Below are 27,371 nucleotides of genomic sequence, written 5' to 3'. Positions count from 1 at the left end.
CGACTCAGCAAGACATCGACTAGGAGATACGCTAGAGGATAAATTTTGTAAGCGTAGATTAGGAGACACAACACTTGGGTGTTGATTAGAAGACGCCCTGGATTAACTTAAGTGAGTAGGGGAATTTCTACCACAATACTAAATGTACCACCTTTCCCCCCACAAAGCTATGACTCCCAGACTTCCTGCTCATATCAGGTTTCCAGATCATGGAATGACTCCCAGAAGAAAAGCATATGTCATGGAAAAATCCAGTGGATCATTTCCTTTGCTACAGTTAATTGTGAAATGTACACATGCATCTTCATGATGTCTTTTATAGAGCGCTTCATCTGGAAAACATCTGCTATGTACAGACATCTGATAATCATCTTTTAAAATGTAGTTTTACATACGTTCTAAATCATAAACATCTTAAAGACATTTTCTAAATGTCTATATAACATCTGACAGGGAACGTCTTAGAGTGGTATTGCATATAAGCAAATACTTCCATCATACATCAAATAGACGTGTCTGAGATGAATGTGTGCTATCAGGAGTCCTAATCAGAGCATCATCAGTTTCCATTTCGTGCTTTAAACATTTTAAAGCCTGGCGAAGCAGCAACCCTGATAGCACGTACATCACTGATACGTCTATTTGATGTCTGCATTTACATTTGCAAGATGTATTTTTTAGATTGTTTGCTCATCTGTAAAACTTCTCTAAGATGTTTCCTGTCAGATGTTAAATAGTTTATGCAAAACTGCTTTTCTAAGATGTTTATCAGATGTTTGTACACAACAGATGTTAAGCGCTCTTTAGCAGACATCTTAGAGATGTACCTGTGCTATCTGGAAACCAAATGTAACAGCAATGATGAAGATCCATGGTTAGCCATGGAAATGGACGGGTTGTGATGAAGATAACCAGACGACTAATCTTATGAATATTAATTAGCTTGTTGTACTGATGTTTCGGCCAGTCATATAGAGTGAATTCAGGTAAATTGGGAAACTTTTTGCCAATGGGATGACTGGGAAAAAATGTCCCAATTAACCTGAATTAACCTGAAGATTCACTATACTTTGTTGCTCAGCTTTTTATTCCGCTTTTTATTTTTACTTTTATTAAATGAATGCACCACCACATTTCCTTTCTCACTATGTATTTTGTTTGGTTTATTGTTCTATAATACTAATTAACTTATGAATATAAATAAAGGTCAGTCATTAATGTAACCAAACATATGTAAAACAATCTTATGTCTCAAATAATGATTTATTCAAAATAACAGCAAGTCCACAGATTTAAAAATCACAAAGCAAGTGAGATCGAGGAGTTTCATTCTTAGTTTGGTGTGATTCAGGTTTAATCAACCTTGAGTCTTTATGGTCTAACGGTGGTGCATGTTTCCTGCCCGTCAGAAGTGAGGTGTAGCTGAAAATTTGATGGATGAGTAGGTGAGATTGTCAGAGGGGCTGCTGGGTAATTGTGCTAAAGCATAAACAGCGGCGTTGTGTTCATCAAACACAGGAAGGACCGAACTGTAGACAGGATTATCAAGAGTGTAACTGATGTTTTCATAATCAGAGACCTGACAGAAGAGAAGAGAGAAGAGTAAAAAGAGTGGAAAAGATGATTAGAATCCACAAATAAAAGATCAAACTCAAACACATGATGAAACTCACTTCTCTGTTTGGTTCATTATCTCCGTTGGGCAGATGCTCAGTCGGGCCTTGAACGACATCTCTGGGCTGATTTCCTGTTTTGTGACACCAGATTTATTGTTTTGTGGCAAAATGTATTAAAGGCCTTTATTTTGACAGCTTTGTGACACTGAAGTTCAGTTTGACTATGAAAATGAGAGGCAATAAAAATGATTCATGAGAAAGATGACCTTCTTTCTTTTGTCTACATCTGAAGTACATGAACAGTGAGAATCCAAACCCTGTCAGGATCCCTATGACCATCAACATGACGATCATGGTAAAACCTTGAAAAACAGACAACAAAACCATGTGATTATGACTCTAAATGTCCTATTCCTAATGAAACTTGAGAAAAAAAGTCTCTGGACAGGCAACTGAATTCTTCATACCTGATTCTGGTTTTGATGACGCTGCATTATTAGACGATGAGAGCATCAGTAACGCTGAAGATGATGTTGTTGATGATGAAGGAAATACAGATGTGACGGGTCTGTTAGATGCAGTATCTGCTGTCGCTGGTTTACTGCTGTGATCTGAAGCTGTTGTGGTTGGTTTAGGTGACTCTGATGTGACTTGGTTTAATGCATGACGGTCTGCAGAGTGAGAATAAAAAACGAATGAATATTGTTTAAGAAAGACTTTTTATATATTGAACATGCATTTCAGAATAAATATACACAGTTTCATTTTTACAGTCTAATAGTGGCACAAGATCATGTGATCTTTGTACTTCCCCTGACACTGTTAGTAATGCTTCACTAATGTCAGTGGTGTGGTGAAAACACAGGGGTGTGTGTTCAGCATCTTCACTAGTTCTATTCACAGGGGAATAATACTAATATTATCTTACCGTCATAAATGAACAGATCTATGGCTGAAATCCACTTGTTCTTGAGCTCTTTTCCTCTCTCTACAGCTCCACACCAGTATATCCCAGAATCCTCTTGTGTCAGATCAGTGATGGTCACAGTAAAAACTCCTGCAGATTCATCATCCCTCAGAGAGAATCGACCGTTACTGTTTGTCTCCGATGAAACTTTGATAGACGATGTCTCACAGAGGGACGGGTCACTTCCTTTGCAGATGAATTTGACATGATTGTTCAAATCACTTTCATAATGGCAGCTGATGTTTAGACGCTCTCCGGTCATAGCAGACACATTAGACACTAAATCAGAGCAGAAATGAGATATTTAAGTGTGTCGAAGTCTCTTTATCGCACAGCAGTACTGACGTCCATCCTTGAGTCTCAGATCTGTTATAGTGACAGTACTGGCTGTTTTATCAGATACTAAATAATGTCAGCAGTTTCTGCTTTACATTCATTCACACTGTTTGTCACTGGCTGCTCCGCTTACAAACACTGATAAAGGAATGAATATGAAATAAAAACGTCTATCTACTACCGAGAGACTTTTGTATCATTAAATGTCAACAGATAATGCAACTCTCTGACAAGCTGTTGAATGTAACTGATTTAAAAATACAAACACACATCTAAATGTTGAGGTACAAGTTATGAAAAAGGAAAATTTTAACAGCACAATTCAAATACTTAAAAAACAGCATGACTTGAAAAAGGCTGATGGCCAGAACTTAAAGAAAAAAGAAGGAAAAATTCTAAGAATTTGTGTTGCTCAGTTTTTGTTTATTGAATGAACTATTCCTCCATAAATGAAACTGTATGTCATGTGATGTGTCAGGAAGTGATGCGGGTCAGTATTTGTGTGGTGAACACTCGCTCATCATCATCTGCAGAGGATACTGTAGTTTCTGTTATCTCGCCTCTTTACATCTTCATAGCACGCGATACATACTCTCACAGACACAAAGAGACCTCTGTAATGTTACTGTTACAGTATATTAGTGATATATTAGTTATATCACTAGTTATATTAGTTATATATTTTACATATTTTATATATTTTACACCATATCTGTGTGCACTTATGAACCACTTCACTCATACAGAATATTCTGACTTACCATGTTTAATTTCCAGGTAAATCTCCGTATAGTCATCATATTTTCCCTTTCCTGTCTCCACAGCACACCAGTATTGGCCTTGATCATCTGTTCTCAGATCAGTGATGGTGACGGTGAAGATGTGGGTCACTGTGTTATCGGTCAGAGAGAATCTCTCGTCTTTAGCTGCAGATCTAGATTCAACAGGAATGTCTTTATTCAGTATTGGACATTTTCCTCTGCAGAGATATTTATTATATGTTTCATATCCAGACTCATAGGGACACTGTATTTCAACTCTTCCTCCTTCATAAGCAGTGAAAGTCAAGATCTTCTTCATCTCACATGCCACCACTAAAACATAAAGAGAGAGAAACAGCTCAGAGCAAACACGGACCTGATTGAGAACAGGTGCTGAGAATAAACACAGAATAAACTCTTACCTGACATGATGAGCAGCAGGTTAAATATGAGAAGTTTATGATCACAGATGTGGATCATTCTGCTTTATTTGTGTGCTGCTGGTGGACAGACTTAATGAAGAGCTGCTCTCTCTCACACACACACTTACTCTCAGTTTCTCTCTTTCTCTCTCTGTCATTTGCTCCTCCTCTCTATGAAATACAGTGTCTGCAGCAGGAGCTCCCTTCATTAAACAAATTCAATTTTACATTTTTTTTATTTAGCAGACACAAATAAATTCAGTCTTGGCTTTTAAGTACACATAAGACTGAAAATATATTTCATCAACACTGATCATCATAACTAAAAGACAACATGCACTGTTAGATAAAATTATGGACCTCAGCAGTAAAGTCAAATGTTGTCTGAAGAACAGAGTAGAACACTTATATAGTAACTTATAAAACAAAATCTAGAGCGTTAAACAACTCAGAACAAAGGAAGGCTAAATTCATGTATGGTCTTATCATCCATTTTAAAGAAGCATTAAGAAGTGAATAACTGCTTATGGGCTTGAATAGAACAGTGTGGCTCTTATAGGAAATGACAAGACATTACTTAAAGGTGTATGTGACTACAGCAGATTAAAAACAGGAAAAGACAACAATGCACATTCTTCTTAACATACACCATTCAAAAGCATCATACTGTGTTTAACCTGCATATGTGGCCACTTGGTGTCAGTATGATCCAATAATGACATTAGTGTCCATAATGAGAGGATGAGCATATCCAACAAAACATTATTTTGACATTGTTCAATTTGCATATTATGTATTGTTATATTATGTGGTGTTTGTCTGAAAAGTGTGAAAACGCAAAAAATGAAGAATGACAAAAGAAGCAGCAACTGTTAAACTGTTTTGCTGTTCTCTCACATACAGTATACAGAAACATGTACCTGCACTTACTATATACAATAAAGGCCTGTAAACATGCTCACAGTGGGGTATAGTCTTGTCTAAAACAGTCATTTTCCTTCACTAAGGAATGAAATTAGAAGACTGAACTGTGCAAAAGAGATTTGCGTGAACAACAATTTACTACCACAAGTAGCAACCGGGGTCAAGCACTAATGGCTCATGATACAACTGCCATGTATCTTTCCAAATATAATAGAGTACATTCACACAGCAGCAGAATACAGCTGTTTATCCTGTATTTGAGTCCTTAATATACACACCCGATTCCAAAAAAGTTGGGACACTGTACAAATTGTGAATAAAAAAGGAATGCAATAATTTACAAATCTCATAAACTTATATTTTATTCACAATACAATATAGATAACATATCAAATGTTGAAAGTGAGACATTTTGAAATGTCATGCCAAATATTGGCTCATTTTGGATTTCATGAGAGCTACACATTCCAAAAAAGTTGAGACAGGTAGCAATAAGAGGCTGGAAAAGTTAAATGTACATATAAGGAACAGCTGGAGGACCAATTTGCAACTTATTAGGTCAATTGGCAACATGATTGGGTATAAAAAGAGCCTCTCAGAGTGGCAGTGTCTCTCAGAAGTCAAGATGGGCAGAGGATCACCAATTCCCCCAATACTGCGGCGAAAAATAGTGGAGCAATATCAGAAAGGAGTTTCTCAGAGAAAAATTGTAAAGAGTTTGAAGTTATCATCATCTACAGTGCATAATATCATCCAAAGATTCAGAGAATCTGGAACAATCTCTGTGCGTAAGGGTCAAGGCCGGAAAACCATACTGGATGCCCGTGATCTTCGGGCCCTTAGACGGCACTGCATTACATACAGGAATGCTACTGTAATGGAAATCACAACATGGGCTCAGGAATACTTCCAGAAAACATTGTCGGTGAACACAATCCACCGTGCCATTCGCCGTTGCCGGCTAAAACTCTATAGGTCAAAAAAGAAGCCATATCTAAACATGATCCAGAAGCGCAGGCGTTTTCTCTGGGCCAAGGCTCATTTAAAATGGACTGTGGCAAAGTGGAAAACTGTTGTGTGGTCAGACGAATCAAAATTTGAAGTTCTTTTTGGAAAACTGGGACGCCATGTCATCCGGACTGACAAGGACAACCCAAGTTGTTATCAGCGCTCAGTTCAGAAGCCTGCATCTCTGATGGTATGGGGTTGCATGAGTGCGTGTGGCATGGGCAGCTTACACATCTGGAAAGGCACCATCAATGCTGAAAGGTATATCCAAGTTCTAGATCAACATATGCTCCCATCCAGACGTCGTCTCTTTCAGGGAAGACCTTGCATTTTGAAACATGACAATGCCAGACCACATACTGCATCAATTACAACATCATGGCTGCGTAGAAGAAGGATCCGGGTACTGAAATGGCCAGCCTGCAGTCCAGATCTTTCACCCATAAAAACATTTGGCGCATCATAAAGAGGAAGATGCGACAAAGAAGACCTAAGGCAGTTGAGCAACTAGAAGCCTGTATTAGACAAGAATGGGGCAACATTCCTATTCCTAAACTTGAGCAACTTGTCTCCTCAGTCCCCAGACGTTTGCAGACTGTTATAAAAAGAAGAGGGGATGCCACAAAGTGGTAAACATGGCCTTGTCCCAACTTTTTTGAGATGTGTTGATGCCATGAAATTTAAAATCAACTTAGTTTTCCCTTAAAATGATACATTTTTTCAGTTTAAACATTTGATATGTCATCAATGTTGTATTCTGAATAAAATATTGAAATTTGAAACTTCCACATCATTGCATTCCTTTTTTTATTCAAAATTTGTACAGTGTCCCAACTTTTTTGGAATCAGGTTTGTAGTTACACTCAAAAAGTTCTGTTATTTTTTATTTTCAGGACCCACAACCGTGTTTATTCAGTGAACTCTTTGTGAATGTTTCAAGTTTGATTTCGGTAACTTACAGAGACTTTGTGTCATCTGAAGGTTTTATATCAAGTCACAGTCCTTCACTGAAACCGGACTGTGTTTAACTCCACTTTTAGACATATGCTCGCAAACTTCCCTAAGCACTTTCCCTTGGGGGAATCTATCCCACCCCAATTTACCCCCATTTAACTCAAGTGTCAAAAAACTGTAAATAATAAATCAGCTCCATTGTGGATTCTAGTGATCAAGGGTTTAGGAAGTTCCATGTAAACACATTTCAAGGGATCCGCCAGTAGTGGGCACTCATGCAACGTAAGTAATGGTGTACATCTGAGTGAATGAGACGGAGGGAAGTTAGCGAGGGAAGGGCATTAAAAGGTAGACTTAGACCCACACTATAAAAGAACCAAAGAATCCAGTAAAACTTGAGATTATTACTTGTGAGATTAGAGCAAAATAAATGGATATGGGAACAAATGTACAAAACCAAATTAAACAACAATCTCTTAAATATTTTCTAATTTCATTAAACATTTTCATTTAATTTCATTAAAAAGGCTTATTTATGTTATTGTAGGCTCGTTTTGTAAATGTTAGCAGTTAATTTAGACAAGCTCGGTGCAGACATACCTGCTCTGACATTATTGAGTGCACACATTCAATCCCACAATGCACCACAATAATGAGTGGACAACCAATATATGCTCAACGGCTAGAGAATACCCATAATGCACTGTGAGGGTCGTGCCGATTGAATTCCCGCATCTCGCCAGAAGATGGCGCCCACAGCTGAATCATCCATCCATTTTCCAAACCACTGGATCAATGTGGCTACAGCGTAATATCATACAGGTATAAATGAATTTTTAAGATTATTAAATTGTTTAATAAGATTTATTCATGGTAGTTTCCATGACAAAGTTCAAGATAAATCTTTTCATTACTACTGACATCTTTTGAAACGTCCACTGAGGAGCCGGAATGAAAGTTTTTTTATGACATCTTTTTTTTGACGTCTATATCGGACATGCAGAAGACGTCAAAAAAAGATGTCATAATTCTGGCTCCTCAGTGGACATCTTTTCAACGTGTGCCAAGACGTCTTCTGGACATAACTTTGCTTAGTGGGTAGTTTGGTGTGATTCAGGTTTAATCAACCTGATGTCCATGAATGTCCACAGCCTTTTATGGTCTAACGGTGGTGCATGTATCCTGCCCGTCAGAAGTCCTGTCTGAGTGAGGTGTAGCTGAAAATTTGATGGAGGAGTAGGTGAGATTGTCAGAGGGGCTGCTGGGTAATTGTGCTAAAGCATAAACAGAGGTGTTGTGTTCATCAAACACAGGAAGGACCGAACTGTAGACAGGATTATCAAGAGTGTTACTGATGTTTTCATAATCAGAGACCTGACAGAAGAGAAGAGAGAAGAGTAAAAACAAATGGTTTAAGAGTGGAAAAGATTATTATAATCCACAAATAAAAGATCAAACTCAAACACATGATGAAACTCACTCCTCTGTTTGGTTCATTATCTCCGTTGGGCAGATGCTCAGTCGGGCCTTGAACGACATCTCTGGGCTGATTTCCTGTTTTGTGACACCAGATTTATTGTTTTGTGGCAAAATGTATTAAAGGCCTTTATTTTGACAGCTTTGTGACACTGAAGTTCAGTTTGACTATGAAAATGAGAGGCAATAAAAATGATTCATGAGAAAGATGACCTTCTTTCTTTTGTCTACATCTGAAGTACATGAACAGTGAGAATCCAAACCCTGTCAGGATCCCTATGACTATCAACATGACGATCATGGTAAAACCTTGAAAAACAGACAACAAAACCATGTGATTATGACTCTAAATGTCCTATTTCTAATGAAACTTGAGAAAAAAAGTCTCTGGACAGGCAACTGAATTCTTCATACCTGATTCTGGTTTTGATGACGCTGCATTATTAGACGATGAGAGCATCAGTAACGCTGAAGATGATGTTGTTGTTGTTGATGATGAAGGAAATACAGATGTGACGGGTCTGTTAGATGCAGTATCTGCTGTCGCTGGTTTACTGCTGTGATCTGAAGCTGTTGTGGTTGGTTTAGGTGACTCTGATGTGACTGAAGCACAAATAATCCTTTGGTTTAACGCATGACAGTCTGCAGTCTATTGCAGTTATTGCAGATATAATGAGAATAATAATAATAAAAAACTAAGATTAAGCAAAGCTTTTTATATATTGAACACGCATTTCAGAATAAATATACAGTTTCATTTTTACAGTCTAATAGTAGCACAAGATCATGTGATCACTTTGTACTTCCCCTGAAGCAGCTGTTAGTAACACTTCACTAAAGTCAATGGTGTGGTGACATTTATATTTAGTCATTTAGCAGAAGCTTTTCTCCAAAGCAACTTGCAAATGAGAACAGTAGAAGCAATCAAATCAACATGAGTGCAACAGTATGTAAGTGCCGATGTCAATTCCCAGTTATTCCTGCTCGTACAAGGATTTTTTTATTTTTATTAAATAGATGGGAGAGAGAATAGAAATAGAAAAAAGAAAATGTAATACTTTTTATACTAATATTTCCTAAGTTTTTTGAAAATGGATAAAGACTCAGCTGCTCTGATAGAGCGTGGCAGGTCATTCCAGCAGCAGGAAACAGACCAGGAGAAGGTCCGTGAGAGTGATTTTGTGCTCCTTTGGGATGGCACTACAAGGCGCCGTTCACATCTGTGATCACAGTAAAAGCTCCTGCAGATTCATCATCCCTCAGAGAGAATCGACCGTTACTGTTTGTCTCCGATGAAACTTTAATAGCCGATGTCTCACAGAGGGACGGGTCGCTTCCTTTGCAGATGAATTTTGCCCTGCCAAAATACCCACACTTGCAGTCTTTGCACTTGACCACTTGTCTACTAACTTGACATTGTGTAAGTTTACTGCAACAATGGAGCCTCAAACTTCACATACTTTTGAAAATCCAGCATTTAGTTGATCCTGGTAAGCGCTTGTTGTCACAGTTGTAAACATGATGGCGTTCTTCTTCCACGACGGTGTTTGGCATCACAGCATTTGTTTCCAGGCGGACAGTTAAAAAACGCGACACACACGTCTCCCGGACATCCTGTAGAATTCAACCAATCAGATGACGACTTCGAAACTCCTGAAGTGTTTCCAGATAAGTGGGCCATATGCATCAGACGTTCAGCCAACGGTCTGTGGGCGTGACGTCTAAAGCTGAGACTAGTTTAAACTAAACTCATTTAAGCCTTGCCAATTTAAACATTCAAGAGCAAGACGTGAAAGAGAACTCGCACGCACTCTGTGAGAAGATTTGTGCGCTCATCTGAAGCGCACATGTTTATCTCAGACAGTGTGCAAAAATCAACTTCTCTTTCAAGTCTTGCGCTGAATATCCTTGCGCTGAAAATCTTGGTGAATATCCTAGCAAACATAGTAGGTTATTATCTTAAGTGAACTTAAACACTTGAGAAAGAACACGTGTTCAGTGTCAGTGTACTGTATCCGTGCATTATATCTTAAAGTGACAGCAGCCTAATAATCCTGCTGTCTGTGTGTGTTTTTAATGCTAATCAAACAACAAAAGACAAGGAAATCACTCACTGCTCTTGACTGAATAGCTTTTGTAACTTTATTAATAGTGATTAATCTTTAATTTATAAAGTGAAGATTATGCAATGTTGTTTTACATTTGATTAGCTACTTTATTAAATTTCTGTACCTGCAAACTACTGTTAGATACCTGAAAAACCTGAAAAGCACTGTTTATTTTATTTGTATCTTTGCTCTATTGTATTTATTTGTGCTGTTGCTTGTAGTTTGATTATTTGTTCTTATTTTCTTTATTTTTTTCTCTGAACATAGCACATACTGAACCGTACCGAAACCGTGAGTACTTTGAACCGTTGCACCACTAAAATAAACACACACACCTAATGTTTGAGGTTTAAATTATAAAAAAGTATTTAAAAAATATAAATTTATAAAAATAAATTAAAATCTCAAATATATATATAAAAAACAGCATGACTTGAATAAGGCTGATGGATGGAACTTAAAAAGGGGGGAAAAGTCTAAGAATTTGTGTTGCTCAGTTTTTGTTTTGTGAATGAGCTATTCCTCCATAAATAAAACTGTATGTCATGTGATGTGTCAGGAAGTGATGCGGGTCAGTATTTGTGTGGTGTGAACACTCGCTCATCATCATCTGCAGAGGATACTGTGGTTTCTGTTATCTCGCCTCTATACATCTTTATAGCACGCAATACATACTCTCACAGACACAAAGAGACCTCTGTAATGTTACTGTTACAGTATATTAGTGATATATTAGTTATGCTTATGTATTTTACACCATATCTGTGTGCACTTATGAACCACTTCACTCATACAGTATATTCTGACTTACCATGTTTAATTTCCAGGTAAATCTCCGTATAGTCATCATATTTTCCCAGTCCTGTCCTCACAGCACACCAGTATTGTCCTTGATCATCTGGTTTTAGATCAGTGATGGTGACGGTGAAGATGTGGGTTGTTGTGTTATCGGTCAGAGAGAATCTCTCATCTTTAGCTGCAGATCCAGATTCAACAAGAATGTCTTTATTCAGTATTGGACATTCTCCTCTGCAGAGATATTTATTATATGTTTCATATCCAGACTCATAGAGACACCGTATTTCAACTTTTCCTCCTTCATAAGCAGTGAAAGTCAAGTTCTCCTTCATCTCACATGCCACCACTACAAACATAAAGAGAGAGAAACAGCTCAGAGCAAACACGGACCTGATTGAGAACAGGTGCTGAGAATAAACACAGAACAAACTCTTACCTGACATGATGAGCAGCAGGTTAAATATGAGAAGTTTATGATCACAGATGTGGATCATTCTGCTTTATCTGTGTGCTGCTGGTGGACAGACTTAATGAAGAGCTGCTCTCTCTCTCACACACACTCTCTCTCTCTCTCTCTCTTTCTCACACATGCACTCTCTCTCTCTCTCTCTCTCTCTCTCTGTGTGCATGTTCTGGGTGAGTGGGCGGAGCACTGAGTGAGAGCGTGTGGCTGCTGCATGAGGTATGAGTGGTCTTCTCTATCTTTATTTCCCTTTCTGTCTTTTGTTTATTTGTTTATTTTCTTTATAGTTTGTTGGTTTCTTTTTGGCTTAGTTTTTTTTTGTGGAATATAGAGGAGTGAGTGTCATGTTTAGCCGGGGCATACGCTCCCAGGTTTGGGGAGCATGGCTGCACCCGGCAGCGGGAGTTTAAATTCATTGACAAGGCGTCATGGTGTGAAAATAGATTCAACCGCTAGTGTAGAGGCTTGTGGCTTACCAGTGGGGGAAGAGATTGGACATGAGAATATCCTATCAATGTCCCGCATGAAGAGCGCTGTTGTTGTTTTTGCGAAAACAGTTGATTTAGCAAATCAATTAGTGCAAAATGGGATTGTGATTAAGGGTATTTTTACACCAGTGCTCCCTTTGTCCACACCTTCCAAAAAAGTGACATTGTCAAATGTGCCACCCTTTATCCCTAATGAACTACTGACTAAATTGCTTGCACATTATGTTAAGATATTTTCACCTATTAAAATGATTCCGATTGGTACCAGGTCTCCTCTCCTGAAGCATGTTGTGTCCTTTAGGCGCTATTTATGTGATTTTGCAAGAGCACCTTGATAAACTGGATTTGTCCCTGAATTTTCGGCATGAGGATTTTAAATATGTGTGTGAAAATATTGTGGTGAAATAGGACATTTGATCTGTGCATGCCCTAATAGGGTGGATAAGCCAAATAAGGTTTTACCGGTTGTGAACGACGTAGACTGTTGAAAAGCCGTTTTTTTTTTTTTTTTTTTTTTGAGGTTAAAATGATGGAGGAGCGCATATAGTAGCCTTCTATAGTGCTGTTGTTGTCATTCCTAGAAATGTTTTTTACCATTTTTGTCTGCATGTTAGTGATAATGTCTTATTCATATTAAAGTCCTGGGACTCATTCGCATAAGACGCACAATAGCGTACATTCACACAGCAGCAGAATACAGTTGTTTATCCTGTTTGAGTCCTTAACTCACACAGTTCAGTTTCAGGACCCACAACCACATTAATTTGGCAAATCCATGCTTTGTGAATGAGCTCTGCGTGTTTCGTGAGTGATTTCAGTAACTTAAAGAGACGTAGACAGCTTTGTCATCTGAAGGTTTCATGTCGTCTGTCCTTCATCAGAGCTGCTTGTGCTTGCCTCAGTTTTGTGATCTGCGCACGACCAAAGTCCCATTAAGACAAGTAATTTCACTTGGCGTCCATCTTTGAAACGCCTCTCAGACATGCTCCTATCCCTTTGAATGAGGAAACATCAAATTCTCCAAAGCTGTTTGCTACGATGACCAGGAGGGGACATGTTCCCTTCACTTATGCTGCGTTCCAGGCAGGTTTTTGGGCCCGTAAGTCCCGACTTCAAACAACAACTCACGACTTCGTAGCGTTCCAGGCAAGTCACGCCAAACTGCCCGAGTGTAAACAAACCAGCATGGCGGACCGTACAGGGCTTATGCTCATTTACAATCATTTCTATCACCAAAGGTGCTTACTCCTTGCTTATTTGAGGGAAACGGAGGAGGAAAAACGGCGCATAAGGCAAGAGGAGCTGTTATACCTTTTATTTTACGTTATTTTACCGTGCACTTGCATAAACACCGCAACCGTAGGGGCTGCCATTGTTGTTTCACGGGCTATGTGACGTCAGAGCGCGGAACTGGGAGTACATCGATCTAGTACGAGTTCACAGGTGGGAAGTCACAGGTTTGACTGCTGTTCCAGTGCATTTTCACGGGTAGAAGGTTGGAAAAACATGGGTTACGGGTTGCCTGGAACGCGGCATTAGTTTTGTCGTGGCCACAACATGTTAACTCATGGGAACGTGATAATATGTCGTGGGAACGTGATAATATGTCGTGGCCACGAGATCGTTTTGTCGAGGTAACGACATCCTTATGTCGTGGGCACGCGATGTAAAGTCGTGGCCTCGAGATCATATGTTGAGGGAACGATAGATTTTTTTCTTGTGGCCACGACTTCATTATATTGAGTGAACGACATCTATTTCTGATGGCCATGAGTTAAATGCGTAAACAACCTGTGCGACCATGGCAACTTGGAATTATCAGAAATGGATAGGCCAATAATAATATTTATTTTTAATTAAGAAAAAGCGTGGAATCAAGAAATGATTATATTAACATATTGCCTATTGTGTTGTGTGCGATGAATACAGTATAGCAGCATTTGAATGAAGTGTATCAATAAATGTTAAAAGAATATGCCGTGTATTTTTTTTATCACATCCAACAGATGCCAAGCTTTCGATTAAATTTCATATTTGAAATCTGACAACAACTGTCTCATAAATTTTGTTTCTAAACGCTCGAATTATGACAAAAAAACAAACAAACAAACAAACAAAAAAGCCTGAATATTTTTCAGGCTGGATCAAGCTAATGCGCAGTCCTATGTGCGCATCTCTATAGGAAGCGTGTGTTTTACTGTTTCTATGGGTCGCTCCGCCCCATACCTACCAGAGGTGTAAAGAGTACCTGAAAACCTTACTTGAGTAAAAGTACTGATACCTTACATCAAAAATGACTCCACTACGAGTTACAAGTAACCAATTCCAATACAACTTGAGTAAAAGTCTTAAAGTATCTGATTTTAACAGTACTTAAGTATTTTACTCATGCTGAATGTAGGCTCAGAGATGCACTAGTCCTGAGAGACATGCCAGTGAAAATAAGAAACAATTGACTTGTAAGATGAGAAATTAAGTTTATTTTCTAAAATCAAAATAAAACTGAACACTTCAATGTTGCAATTAATCAAGGTCGACATAACCTTTTTAAACATCTACAAACTCTCAAGTCTCAGTTGAGCTCAAGTGCACAGAAAGGCCATAAGTAAACCAATTTCCTTCAAAACGGTCTTGTCAATATAGCAGAAATAAAACAATGTTAAGTAAAATTAAATAGTCAAAGTCTACTGTATGTGCTGGTTTGAGCCTCATCACCGGCTGCAGTCATTTCCTCGTAATAAAACATCTGTGATCAGCAACTACCTGCTAATGCACTAACATTCACGTAAAGTATCCTTGTTGACATGTTTGAGGTGAGTAAAGGCAAAAAGCACAAGATATAGTACCTTCAATGCCCTGTAGATGGCGATATCGCTTCTTATATCAGAAACAAACTGCTGCAGAAAAAGTTAGCTGCCATGAAAAATGTAATCTGTAATTGCATTACTCACCACAAATGTAGTGGAGTAAAAAGTACATTTACTTGCTCAAAAATGTAGTCAAGTAGAGAGTAAAAGTTGCCAATATCTTTGATACTCAGTACAACTACAAAGTAGCCAAAAAGATACTTAAGTAAAGTGACTAATTACATTTACTTAAGTACTTTACACCTCTGATACCTACTCTGATTGGCTCTGTAAGACTGAAAATATCTAAAGATATTTTAAAATGAACAAAGACATTTGCTTTACTGTTTCACCCGCTCTCTCTTGCTACAAGGGCCATTTGGAAGGCACAAAGGTGTTGAAGGTGATCAAGGCCTGTAGGCCAAAATGTATATACATTGGGGGTCTACAAATGGTCACACCTTTAGTACAGTGAGGGAAGTTTTAATGTCCTGATTGGTCAGTTTGAATGTCTCATATTTTGGTTTCAGTCACATGGTCAAGGAAGGGATAAAAGAAGATTGTAACTGTTGCTCTGGCTCTTTGATTCTTGGCTTTTCTTGGGCCCCCCCCCCCCCCCCCGGTCACAATTTTGTTTATTTAAACGGGGAAAAAACTAAGATAACGATAGTACATTATGGAGTGCCTCAAGGATCTGTGTTAGGCCCTCTGCTATTTTCAATATACATGCTGCCACTTGGTAATATTATAAGAAGACATGGAATTAGTTTCCACCGCTATGCCGATGATACTCAATTATATATTTCAACACAACCAGATGAAAACTCTAAATTATCCAATCTGACAGAGTGTGTTAAAGAAGTAAAACATTGGATGACTAGTAATTTTCTTCTATTAAATTCAGATAAGACTGAAGTATTACTTATTGGGCCAAAAACCTGTACACAGAATCTCTCAGACTACAATTTGCATTTAGAAGGATGTACTGTTACTCCATCCTCGACAGTTAAAGACCTGGGTGTTATATTAGACAGCAACTTGTCCTTTGAAAATCATATTTCATATGTTACAAAAACAGCCTTCTTCCACCTCAGAAACATTGCTAAGATACGGAATATGTTATCTGTTTCTGATGCAGAAAAGTTAGTTCATGCTTTCATGACGTCTAGACTAGATTACTGTAATGCATTACTAGCTGGTTGTCCTGCTTCCTCAATAAACAAGCTACAATTGGTACAAAATGCAGCTGCTAGAGTTCTTACCAGGTGAAGAAAATATGATCATATAACACCAATTTTATCATCTCTACTCTGGTTACCTATTAAGTTCCGTATCGATTATAAAGTACTGCTAATGACCTATAAGACTCTAAATGGTTTAGCTCCTGTGTACTTAACCGATCTTCTATCGCCCTACAATCCTTCACGCTCTTTAAGATCACAAAACTCTGGACTTCTGGTTGTACCTAGGATAGCTAAGTCCTCTAAAGGAGGGAGAGCGTTTTCACATTTGGCTCCTAAACTCTGGAATAGCCTTCCCGATAATGTTCGGGGCTCAGACTCGCTCACCCAGTTTAAATCTAGATTAAAGACACATCTCTTCAGCCAAGCATTCACATAATCCATCTCATATCAGATCAATTGCACATGACTATCTTTGCTTAATGTTATGAACAGCAGCTATGCTAATTATTCTCCATTTGCTTTTCTGTTTTACCTCAGGACGCCCGTCCCGAGGTGACTAGAGAGTACATCAGTTTCAGTTTGGATCCAGCCTCTTAAGAAGACCTCAGATGACTAAAACTTTGGAAGAGACGCCGCCAACTCCTGCGATGACTTCAGAAGATGCAACATCTGGATCAACACGCACATTCGCAAATTTCTATATATCCTAATTATTGTTAATATGTAATTCATTTTTCCAGGAGCTCTTTGCTTCTACCTTCAATTAAATTGCTAACAGTGATTGTATGTTAATCGCCTAAATTATTACATTATTAGCTAACTGTCTCCAAATTGTAATGTTGATATGCATTCTCTGTAAAGCTGCTTTGAAACGATATGTATTGTGAAAAGCGCTATACAAATAAATGTGAATTGAATTGAATTGAACGATTTTATCATCTCATACATCTCTTTTGTAATTATTTTAAGTGTAACCATAATCAGATATTGTCATTAAACCCTTTCTATTACAAATGATGTGCTAACTAGTTTTGATTTAGTATTAACATTAATGTGCTCCCTGTTGCAATACAATATCGTCACACTATAGCAACGCTCTCCCACATATTTTGCTATTATAACTGCACTTATTTCCGTCATTGGTATAAGTAGCAGTGGGTGGTTATAGACAAGAAATGAACAGTTTTCTGCCATCTTGCTGATAACGTTTCTTTAGTCGCTCGGCAACCCTACAGCCTGTAGGAGGTCCACCCTTACAGATGGTGCCGAAACCCAGGATCCCTTGCAGTGAGTTTTCTGAAATCTACTTTGATCGGTCATCAGAATGAGGACATTTTTTCACAGTTGATCTTGTGGATGGATTAAAGCTGACCTTCTCACCAAGGAATGGGTAAGTCTGGTTTAATTGTTTAATGGTATGATATTCAGATCTCCTCAGGGATGGAAGGGAAAATTTCTGAAAAGAGTGATGCATTGTTTGCTTTATGGAGCAAAAAAGTTGAGTCTACTTTGCGCAAACTCAAGAAACAATATATGGGATTAAATGTTCAGATGATGAAATGCTCAAATGGTGGGACATAATTGGCAAACATCAAAAGATATCAAAACGTGGCGAAATAATTGAGGCTTTAAACTTCATAAGTTGTGCGCGGCTGCGTGATGTGACCACACATCTATTTTCAAGCATAGATGCTAAATGTAAAGAAGTGCATTCTAAAAATGCAGAGGCCCAAAAGTCAGAGGCAAAGATTCAGGATCTTCAAACACAGCTAGATAATTTATCAGCTGAGCAGTCAGACCTGACTGAAAAGTGTAAAAAACACAAGGAGACCATTGCAGATCTCATGGCTAAGCTAAATGCTAAAAAGTCTCCCAAAATGCTTAACAGCGAAGGGGCTAAAAAGCACGTTCACTTCTTAGATGAGGTGAATTGCTCTGATGAATCTGGAATGTTTTGTTCAGAGGCCACTGCTCAAGAAAATGTGCCTATTTCAGTTCTTAAGGTGATGCAGCACCGGAATAGCGCAGAGTCATGTACCAGAACGCATGGTGTGCGAGCATTAGAGAGTCATGAAAATCCTCAAACTCCAGGAGAACACAGCAAACAACCCTGTGGCAAAGAGAACAGGTTTTGCAGTTCCTGTCAGAAAATAGGCCATACAGAGGAAAAATGCTGGTCACTGTGTAGGGGTAGACCTCCACCTTATTTTCAGAAAAACAGGAAACCACATTCTACGAGCAAAGATCAATGCTCATTTGCAGGTAAATCTCTTAGTGAGTTAACTGCATTGTTCATGAATTGTGCAAGGCCTCCAGCTACTGACTTCACTTGCTAGTGGATTAGCAGCCCAATAGCAAAAAGTTTAATAGTTAAACATCCAAATTGCAATGATCCTGTTTGTATTTCCAAATTTGTAATTGTGCTCATAGAACACACATTAAAGTTGTTTGTGATACTACATGTACACATAGACTAGCTGAGTTTATTCTTTAAAACACTCGATTGCTTTACTGTAAGTGTTGTATGAAACACTTAGGTTAAAGGTTGTAGATGTTATCCATTCTAGGCCATGTATCTTGTGTTAATTGGAATAATAAGTGTAGTACTGGAATTGTATTGCAATTTCTAGTTGCATGTGTGACTATGTTGAATTTGTTTGTCTCCTAAGTGGAAAACTCAGCTATTTTCAATATAGCTGGAGAAAAACCATGTACAGGAGCACAGAATTACCATGTGGCTACAATGTGATTCACAATTGCATTAACCATGAAAATGCTTTCCTCACAACAGGATTCAGTAACTCTGAACTTTGCACTTTTTATCATGCTCCTTAACAAAAACATTGGTGTTGAAAGATTTTGAGTCAGATCACACTTCATACTCACATCTTCATCACAATTGTAAAACTTCCTCACGTTTGTTTGGAGCATGATTGCATTTACACATAGCCACAGCTAAATGCAGCCACATAGATTTGATCTTCACACACAGTCAAATCTACATCCACATATGCCTCACAAAATGTATGCATATTATTTAAGTCTTTAAGTTTAGACTGTATTATAACTGTGAATTTTGTTTTTTCTTTAGATTCACTAAACCAGTTATCATTTGTCTCACCAAATTAAATATCAAAATGTATGTTAGTTTTTCTCCTTCTTACTTAAGCACAAAATTTGTAATATCATTAATGCCTTTGAAACAATTCTGAAGCTTATTTTATTTGTTTGTATTTTGTCCATTTGACTTGGAACAATGATTGTTTTGAACATTAATTCAATTGAATCTCTGTATTTGGTTACACTGAATATTTTGCTGATACTCTTCATGATAAAGGGGGGCTTAAAACCAACAATTGTTGTTTTGTTATTTATTTCAATGTTTCCAGAAGCAGTGTAAGAGCTTGTAAGATCTTCTTTTATTCCAACCTTGACCACTTTGTCAAGTACATCGATTTAAGGGCCAGAGACAAATTTAATCTGACCATATCAAACCTCTGACCAATGACAGATGCCATATGTATGCTTTTGCTGTTTGTTGTGCTATATGTTCTTTTAAATAACAGGATCCCTGCTTCACAAGTTCAAATCCTGTGTCTTGTCTCAAAGGAGGGACAAACGAGTTCTACCATCACCAGTGCCTGATTCTTGTGGAGGTGTGAAGTGTTTGATGGACGATTTGCATATCAATGAGCAGTGCAACACCATTCGATAAAGATCTCTCACAGGACTGAAAGAAGAACAAAGACTGAAGACTGACCAACTGCTATTGCAACAAGTCTGGACGAGAAGTCTGAAGATGACATCTACTCACAACAGAAAGCATGTCTTTGTGGACTGTGCCACCTTTGGACTCCATGAGTGATCGACATGGTGTAAATGAAAAACAAATGACATTAGTTAATTAGTTAAATATGCATGAAGGCAAATATTATACAAACTTATCTTAAACATATCCTATATTCTCAGAAATAATATAAAATAAAAAAGCTACATATTTCTTAGCCAAAAAGTAATAGCAATAAATAACACCAAATGCTTTGTAAAAACAGAAAATAACAGCAGCTTTCAGCCTGTCACCATCATGAAAACATGAAATATCAAACATACAGTAGTAGTTCTTTACAGGTTTTTGCTTTCCATTGCATTATTTTTCCTATTGTTTTTAAGTTTGGCTGTTGCACTCGTGTTTCGCGTCTTTTGCAGCGTCTCACCCATTAAACAGCATTTTAAAAACACGGCAGTCGAGTTAAAAAAAAAGTTCAATTCACATTTAATAACTTTGCTTTTTCCCCCATTCCACTGCCCGCGTCTCATTGTAAGGTTCAGTGTAGGGGGTAATGCATTACAAGTAATGTGAGTTACATAATCAGATTACTTTTTTCAAGTAACTAGTAAAGTAACGCATTACTTTTCAATTTAAAACAAAATATCTGAGTTACTTTTTTAAAAACATAATGCAAGTTACTTTGTTTTCTCATTTATTGACTGACAGCTCTGTCCCCATGTTAAGAGAAATTGGGAGTGCAGAGGCGTCGTGTGCTCTGTGAACATGATGGTTATTCCAGACTAGTTTTAGACTAAATGTGAGCATACATTTACTCATTTACTTCTCCTGCGTCCTATTCTTCTGTATTCCAGAATGACAGCACAGCTGAAAGGCTTGTTTGTTTGTACTGCGCCCTCTACTGTACAGGTGTGAATTTGCATTTCCTTCAGTCTGAGGCTTATTCATTCCACTTTGGGTGTGAAAGGGCCTTTACATTTGCCAAAAAACGTTTTTGTTGTTATAAAAATAAACAAACAAACAGCCCAGCCCAGATGAGAAAAAGTAACGCAAAAGCAACGTAACGCATTACTTTACATAAAAACTAATGCAATTATTTACTTTTTTAAGAAGTAACGCAATATTGTAATGCATTACTTTTAAAAGCAACTTTCTCCAACACTAGTAATGTTTGCTAACATTTTTATTCAAAAAAAGTTATTTCTCAATTTAAAAATAATAAAATCGAGGCAAAACATTAAATTAAAACATTAAATTAGAAAAATCTCCAGCCCTACCAGAAGATTAAACCTGCAGCAGTTAACAAGCGAGTCAAGTGAATTATAAACACTTGATTTTGATATTCTCAGATCAAGTGTGCTCCTAATAACTCATAATAATGTCAGACTGAACTCTTATTTGTCGCATTAGAAACCTCTATTTTACTGCAGTAATATTTTATTAGTGTTTCTCTACTTTAACACAAGTGCAGGGTTTGTGTTAATTTATCTTGCCATTACGGGATGTAGGCTAATGTTGTATTGTCTGTGCGTTATAGTGAAGATGACTACGAACACATTTCCTATGAAAGATGACCGAGCCAATCAGAGTAAGTATGGGGCGGAGCGACACATGTAGCCCTGCCCCATTCTGCAGGCTGCAGCCATGTCCTTCTCCTTAATTTAAATCTGATGGATGCGTCACTTCAAGTATGACCAGACTTTACCGTTTTATTTTCATCGCCATCTTTGATACTACTTTAGTCGCTGTTGCTATGGTTACAGTTGATCGATGTAAACAGGCTTGATGTATACAAAATGGTCAATGTTTATGATAATGTATTTATTCATATTATTTCTTTTATTAATTATTCTTTATGTATTATTATTCTTTTACATATTATTGATTTCCTTAATCTTTTATATATTTTCTACTATATGCTCTGATATGTTTGAATATTTCCAAATGTAAGATTTTTGTTGTCTCTTCTGTGCTGTAAGATCGAGTGGGTGTAAGTTCAATCAGAATTCATTATGTGATGCACCTTTGTATCAAGATTTCTATTTCTGCAGACATCCAAGATCTGCAATATTCTCTTCAAGGTGTCAAAACAACACCTTCTATATGTCACATCCACGCCTTCCCGGACTCCGTTTCCCAGAATCCTCCTGTTCCGCACTCCTGTTTGCACTTCCCTCATCAGTCTTCCCGCCATCTCCCCGGATTCCCAGCACCTGTTGTCCTCGTCAGCACTCCCTTTAAGTTGGACTCACTCCCTGCACTCCTTGTCCGTTATATTGTTAGCCTTCTGTGTGTTAGTGTTGTTTCTGCTCCTACGTTCATTAAAGACCCTTACTTTGTGGATTTCCGTGTATTGCCTGATCCCTGCAGCACCACACGTAACACTATATCTATTTTCATCTATCTTTAACATTTGACCAGTCACTCTGACCTAGCCGTTACACCAACTATGACATAATGGATAAGTCCGTTTTACCTTTTCTTATTAGACCAAAGATTTAAGAGGGCGTAAGTTTAACTTATTGCTTCTACTTTTTGCTTTTTGCTTCTCCTTTCATTCTGCAAATATGTTCTTTTGTTCCTTCTTTCTCTATACTCTGATCTTCAGTCTTCATCTGTTAGATACAATACTGTGGATTTTATTATAAACTATTATTTACTTGATTAATTTGTTTGTCTCTATAATTTTTACTTAATAAATGTATTATTCCTTATTCAAATTTGATCTCTGATATAATCATTGCCGGACTGTCTGGATCTCATTGGATCAGTTTTGCATCACGCTCTAGATGGACGTCTTTAATCAGTGTGCTCATGTCTCTCTTCTTGGCACAGCTTTCCAAAAACACATCGCTCAAGAGAAGCTGAGAAGCTGAACTTTTAATTGATCTTTTTCATCAGATTCAGATATGCAACTAAACAGTTTCACTCAGTTTTACATGGTCAAGGACTAACAGTTGCATATAGTTCCTGTCCTACTGAAGTCCTGTCTGATCTGTAGTTTGAAACAAGACCGTCGAACAGGTGAGAGTATCAGAGGCGTCATGTTCACCAAACACAGGAAGGCCCAAACTGAAGCCAGCGTGATTATTTGTGCAAATGATCTCTTCATAATGACAGATAGTATGAGTGGCCTGAAATCAGAGAAGAAAGAGTCACCGGAGTAAAAACACACTTGAGATGAGTAACATTGATAAAGATTATTAGAACCCACAAACAAAAGGTTACAAACAGATTAAGATCAAACTCAAACACATAATGAAACTCACTTCTTCAGTAAGCAGGTTTTCAGCCGAGACATGAACGACACCTCTCGACTGCACTCCTGTTTCGTGACACCAGATTGTGACAAAATGAATTAAAGGCCTTTAATGTGAAAGTCCAGATATTAAAATGCTACATTCTTCAGCATGTAAAATGATGTGTGTTTTGACAGAGAGAAAAACAGTTTTACCTTCTTTCCTTTGACTCAATCTGAAATAAATAAACGATGAGAGTCCAAACACCATCAATATCCCCATAACCGGCAGCATAATGATTATTGCTGTAAAACCTTGAAAACAGGCAAAAAACATCTGAAAGTAATCCCAAATATCCTGTTTTTGAGGAGATCTGGACAATCGGATTTGTTTAAGTAACAGAATATGTACCTAGTTGTAATTGTGGTGATAATGAAGTGACAGAAGAGGATGGTGAAGGTGGAAGTGGTAGTGATGAGGCTGAAGATGTGACGGGTCTGATGGATCCACCATCTTCAGACGCTGGTTCAGTCGAGTGATCTGAAGCTGTTGTGGTTGGTTTAGGTGACTTCCTCTCTGATGTGACTGAAGCACAAATGATCATTGGGTTTAATGCACAATGTCACTTACATAATCTATAGATGATGGCATAATCTAAATGACAGTCTGTAGTTTATGCAGTTATTGCAGAATAAAAACTTTTTAGGATTGTTTGCTTGTTTGAGCATGCATTTCAGAAGAAGTGCTATAGTATGGCACAAAGTCATGTGACGCCTTTAGTTACTTGTGAGCTCTTCTGAGACAAAGCTGTTATTAACGCTTCACTGATGTCAGGGCTGTGGTGGAAATACAGTGCTGTATGAGTGACCAGCAACATTTGTTCAGTACAGTCCTCATCCCTCAGAGAGAATCGACCCTTACTGTTTGTCTCTGATGAAACTCAGAGAAACAGAGAGGGACGGGTCGCTTCCTTTGCAGATGAATTTGACATCATTCCTCAAATCACTTTTATAATGGCAGCTGATGTTCAGATGCTCTCCAGTCACATACAGAAAAAATAACACATTTAAGTATTTTGAAGTGTCTTTATCTCACACCATGTCCTCCTGGAAAACCTGGACTTTTGAAGTGATAAATGTCAACAGATAATGCTGTTAAATGTAAATGTAACTAGTTCTTCATGAATAAAACTGTGTGATGTGTCAGGAAGTGATGCGGGTCAGTATTTGTGTGGTGAACACTCGCTCATCATCATCTGCAGAGGATACTGTGGTTTCTGTTATCTCACCTCTATACATCTTTATAGCACGCGATACATACTCTCAGACACAAAGAGACCTCTGTAATGTTACTGTTACAGTATATTAGTGATATATTAGTTATGCTTATGTATTTTACACCATATCTGTGTGCACTTATGAACCACTTCACTCATACAGTATATTCTGATTTACCATGTTTAATTTCCAGGTAAATCTCCATATAGTCATCATATTTTCCCAGTCCTGTCCTCACAGCACACCAGTATTGGCCTTGATCATCTATTCTCAGATCAGTGATGGTGACGGTGAAGATGTGGGTTGTTGTGTTATCGGTCAGAGAGAATCTCTCATCTTTAGCTGCAGATCCAGATTCAACAGGAATGTCTTTATTCAACATTGGACATTCTCCTCTGCAGAGATATTTATTATATGTTTCATATCCAGACTCATAGAGACACTGTATTTCAACTTTTCCTCCTTCATAAGCAGTGAAAGTCAAGATCTCCTTCATCTCACATGCCACCACTAAAACATAAAGAGAGAGAAACAGCTCAGAGCAAACACGGACCTGATTGAGAACAGGTGCTGAGAATAAACACAGAATAAACTCTTACCTGACATGATGAGCAGCAGGTTAAATATGAGAAGTTTATGATCACAGATGTGGATCATTCTGCTTTATCTGTGTGCTGCTGGTGGACAGACTTAATGAAGAGCTGCTCTCTCTCACACACACTCTCTCTCTCTCTTTCTCACACATGCACTCACTCTCTGTCTCTCTCTCTCTCTCGAGTGCATGCTGGGAGTGAGTGGGCAGAGCGTGGTGAGTGTGTGCGCGAGCGGTAGCCGTCTGTGGCTGGTAAGAGTGCTTTTTCCAACTCTTTTCTTTTTGTGAAGTGTTTTGTCCAAGTCCTCGCTGCAGCCTGTAGCATGATTGATGTAGCTGGATCAGATCCAATACGTACTGGACGTTGTTTTGCTGACGTCATAGACGCATGCGCAGTACCGATCTCTGGATTATAATGCGCATGCGCTGGTCTTGAGTGACACGCATGCTCAATATTGTATTGAGATGATGTTCTAACCTCTATAGTAGTACTGATGAATAGTAATAAGTAATTATTTACATTTATTTAAAGATCTGTATTATTTACACACATGCAAAACAGTCGTCTGGACAACATTTTAAATCACATGATTTTAGAGTTTTTAAACCTAAATTTGATAGATTAATAGCATAATGTCACCGCAAGTATTATTTTTAATGCGTGTATATAGAACATTTTAAAATAAAACCACTTTATTCTATTCAGGTCATATTTGCTGTTGAGTGGAAGCAAAAATGAGTAAGTAATTGTCTCTGTAATTTTAATCCTAAAAGGTACAGTACAATAAAGTCTGTATACAACTTAAAATACCAGTACACATTCATGGGGAAAATGCAAAAATATTAACAAAAAAAAAAAAAAAAAAACTTGTCAGATGTCAAAATAAACATGCTGATGATTATATATATATATATATATATATATATATATATATATATATATATATATATATATATATAATATAAAATGATATTTTGTCTGGTTTTCAACAGTGATCTGTACATAAGATTCCTCTTAATTTGCTGTTCAGTGTCTGCAAGACATGCAAGTGCATTTATAAAAAAAAAAATAAAAAAAAAACCCTGAATTTAAGTTTAATATACAAACTGATCACAGCAGTCAGATCAAGCAGTTGTCACTCAAGTGACCATTTATATTTAACTTTATAAATTGTTGTCCTTGGGGCTATAGTGATTGCCGTCACAGATGGACCAGTCTGCTGAGCAGTAACCTTCAAACTCTTTGGTCGAGTAAAATGCACGAAGGATTCCTTTCCTTCCATCTCCAATATAGCCTGGCGGGAAGTCTTTAAATAAGTCCCCACAACAAAGGCAACTGGTCACTTTATATGGCACTCGGTACATCTCCTTGTAGACACTGGAGTGTGCACTCCAGTTGACAACACCTATTGTAAGAAAGAGATTTAAAGCAATAAAAAGTTCTGAGCAAAGCTTAAAATGCATTTGCAGCTTAAACTTAATGTGTAGAACTGTCTACTGGTAAAAATATAAAAATAATAAAATGAAAACTTACTGTCAAGCCAGGCACAATGAGCCTCTTTTCTGAATGATACCTCACAAACAACATCATGGAAAAGCCAGCACGTCAGAGACAGTCTGAAGAAGGCCACATCTCCATCTTCTTTGACCACATTCATGAGGATATGTCTCAGGATCTCAGGTGGCATCTGATGAAAAAAAAAAAAAGTTTAATATTATTCAATATAAAATACTAGTCCAATAATAGCATACATTTAAAATGTTAAAAATTACATTTGGAATAGGGAAAACTCCCACCTTACTTATGTAATCAGCTTCCATTTCCAATTCTTCTAAAGAAAGAAAGAAAGAAAGAAAGAAAGTTCACACCAATCATGAAATATTTATGGAAAAAGGAACTTGAACATTTTATCATCAGTTGTCAGATTAGCTGTTACAAACCTATTTTAATTAAAGTTATACCTGTTTTCATTTCTTTGCGCCTTTTTCTGAGTAGCTTTCTTTCAGCATCTGATCTTAAATTACATATAAAAAACAAACAAAAAAAAACAACAACAACAAAAAAACAAAAAAAACAAACAAGTGAACTACAGTTTCCCTAGAGAGTATTTACGCCACACAGGGA

The 27,371-nt window shown here is 37.6% G+C and overlaps 2 protein-coding genes across 4 annotated transcripts; both read right to left on the bottom strand.

Moving 5' to 3' along the window:
• Window positions 1-1,244: 1,244 nt before the first annotated feature.
• LOC127508374 (CMRF35-like molecule 8) lies at window positions 1,245-11,959 on the bottom strand. 2 transcript variants are annotated; one of them, XM_051886239.1, is made up of 7 exons: window positions 11,807-11,959; window positions 3,681-4,013; window positions 2,545-2,862; window positions 2,084-2,287; window positions 1,883-1,978; window positions 1,674-1,747; window positions 1,245-1,579 (listed from the first exon to the last, which is right to left on the bottom strand). In XM_051886239.1, the coding sequence occupies exons 1-7, from the start codon at window positions 11,862-11,864 to the stop codon at window positions 1,406-1,408; spliced, it is 1,257 nt and encodes a 418-aa protein (XP_051742199.1). In that variant the 5' UTR covers window positions 11,865-11,959; the 3' UTR covers window positions 1,245-1,405. The 2 variants fall into 2 exon arrangements, with proteins under 2 accessions (XP_051742199.1, XP_051742189.1); XM_051886229.1 differs by lacking the exon at window positions 11,807-11,959 and adding an exon at window positions 4,103-4,261.
• Window positions 4,325-25,629, bottom strand: LOC127508553 (CMRF35-like molecule 5). Of its 2 annotated transcripts, none has more exons than XM_051886631.1 (6): window positions 25,254-25,629; window positions 11,384-11,716; window positions 8,879-9,067; window positions 8,678-8,773; window positions 8,469-8,542; window positions 4,325-8,362 (listed from the first exon to the last, which is right to left on the bottom strand). In XM_051886631.1, exons 1-6 carry the CDS (start codon window positions 25,309-25,311, stop codon window positions 8,144-8,146), a joined length of 969 nt encoding a protein of 322 aa, XP_051742591.1. In that variant the 5' UTR covers window positions 25,312-25,629; the 3' UTR covers window positions 4,325-8,143. The 2 variants fall into 2 exon arrangements, with proteins under 2 accessions (XP_051742591.1, XP_051742600.1); XM_051886640.1 differs by lacking the exons at window positions 4,325-8,362; window positions 8,469-8,542; window positions 8,678-8,773; window positions 8,879-9,067; window positions 11,384-11,716 and adding exons at window positions 23,004-23,272; window positions 23,408-23,463; window positions 23,593-23,691; window positions 23,789-23,962; window positions 24,832-25,164 and having other exon boundaries at window positions 25,254-25,609.
• Between the last annotated feature and the right edge of the window lie 1,742 nt (window positions 25,630-27,371).

Source organism: Ctenopharyngodon idella, chromosome 1 (genome assembly GCF_019924925.1).
Source record: "Ctenopharyngodon idella isolate HZGC_01 chromosome 1, HZGC01, whole genome shotgun sequence".
Taxonomy (NCBI): domain Eukaryota; kingdom Metazoa; phylum Chordata; class Actinopteri; order Cypriniformes; family Xenocyprididae; genus Ctenopharyngodon; species Ctenopharyngodon idella.
This window is presented reverse-complemented; position numbering and strand designations above follow the sequence as displayed.

What these genes read in the sequence shown, in the direction of transcription:
- LOC127508374 (XM_051886239.1), bottom strand. Translation starts at nt 11,864, where the DNA reads ATGATCCACATCTGTGATCATAAACTTCTCATATTTAACCTGCTGCTC. An exon ending in AGATCTGTTCATTTATGACG is followed by an intron (nt 2,288 to 2,544) that starts GTAAGATAATAT and finishes CTCACTCTGCAG; the next exon opens with ACCGTCATGCATTAAACCAA. An exon ending in GTCATCAAAACCAGAATCAG is followed by an intron (nt 1,979 to 2,083) that starts GTATGAAGAATT and finishes CTGTTTTTCAAG; the next exon opens with GTTTTACCATGATCGTCATG.
- LOC127508553 (XM_051886631.1), bottom strand. Translation starts at nt 25,311, where the DNA reads ATGATCCACATCTGTGATCATAAACTTCTCATATTTAACCTGCTGCTC. An exon ending in TTACCTGGAAATTAAACATG is followed by an intron (nt 9,068 to 11,383) that starts GTAAGTCAGAAT and finishes TTTGTGCTTCAG; the next exon opens with TCACATCAGAGTCACCTAAA. An exon ending in ATAATGAACCAAACAGAGGA is followed by an intron (nt 8,363 to 8,468) that starts GTGAGTTTCATC and finishes CTCTTCTGTCAG; the next exon opens with GTCTCTGATTATGAAAACAT.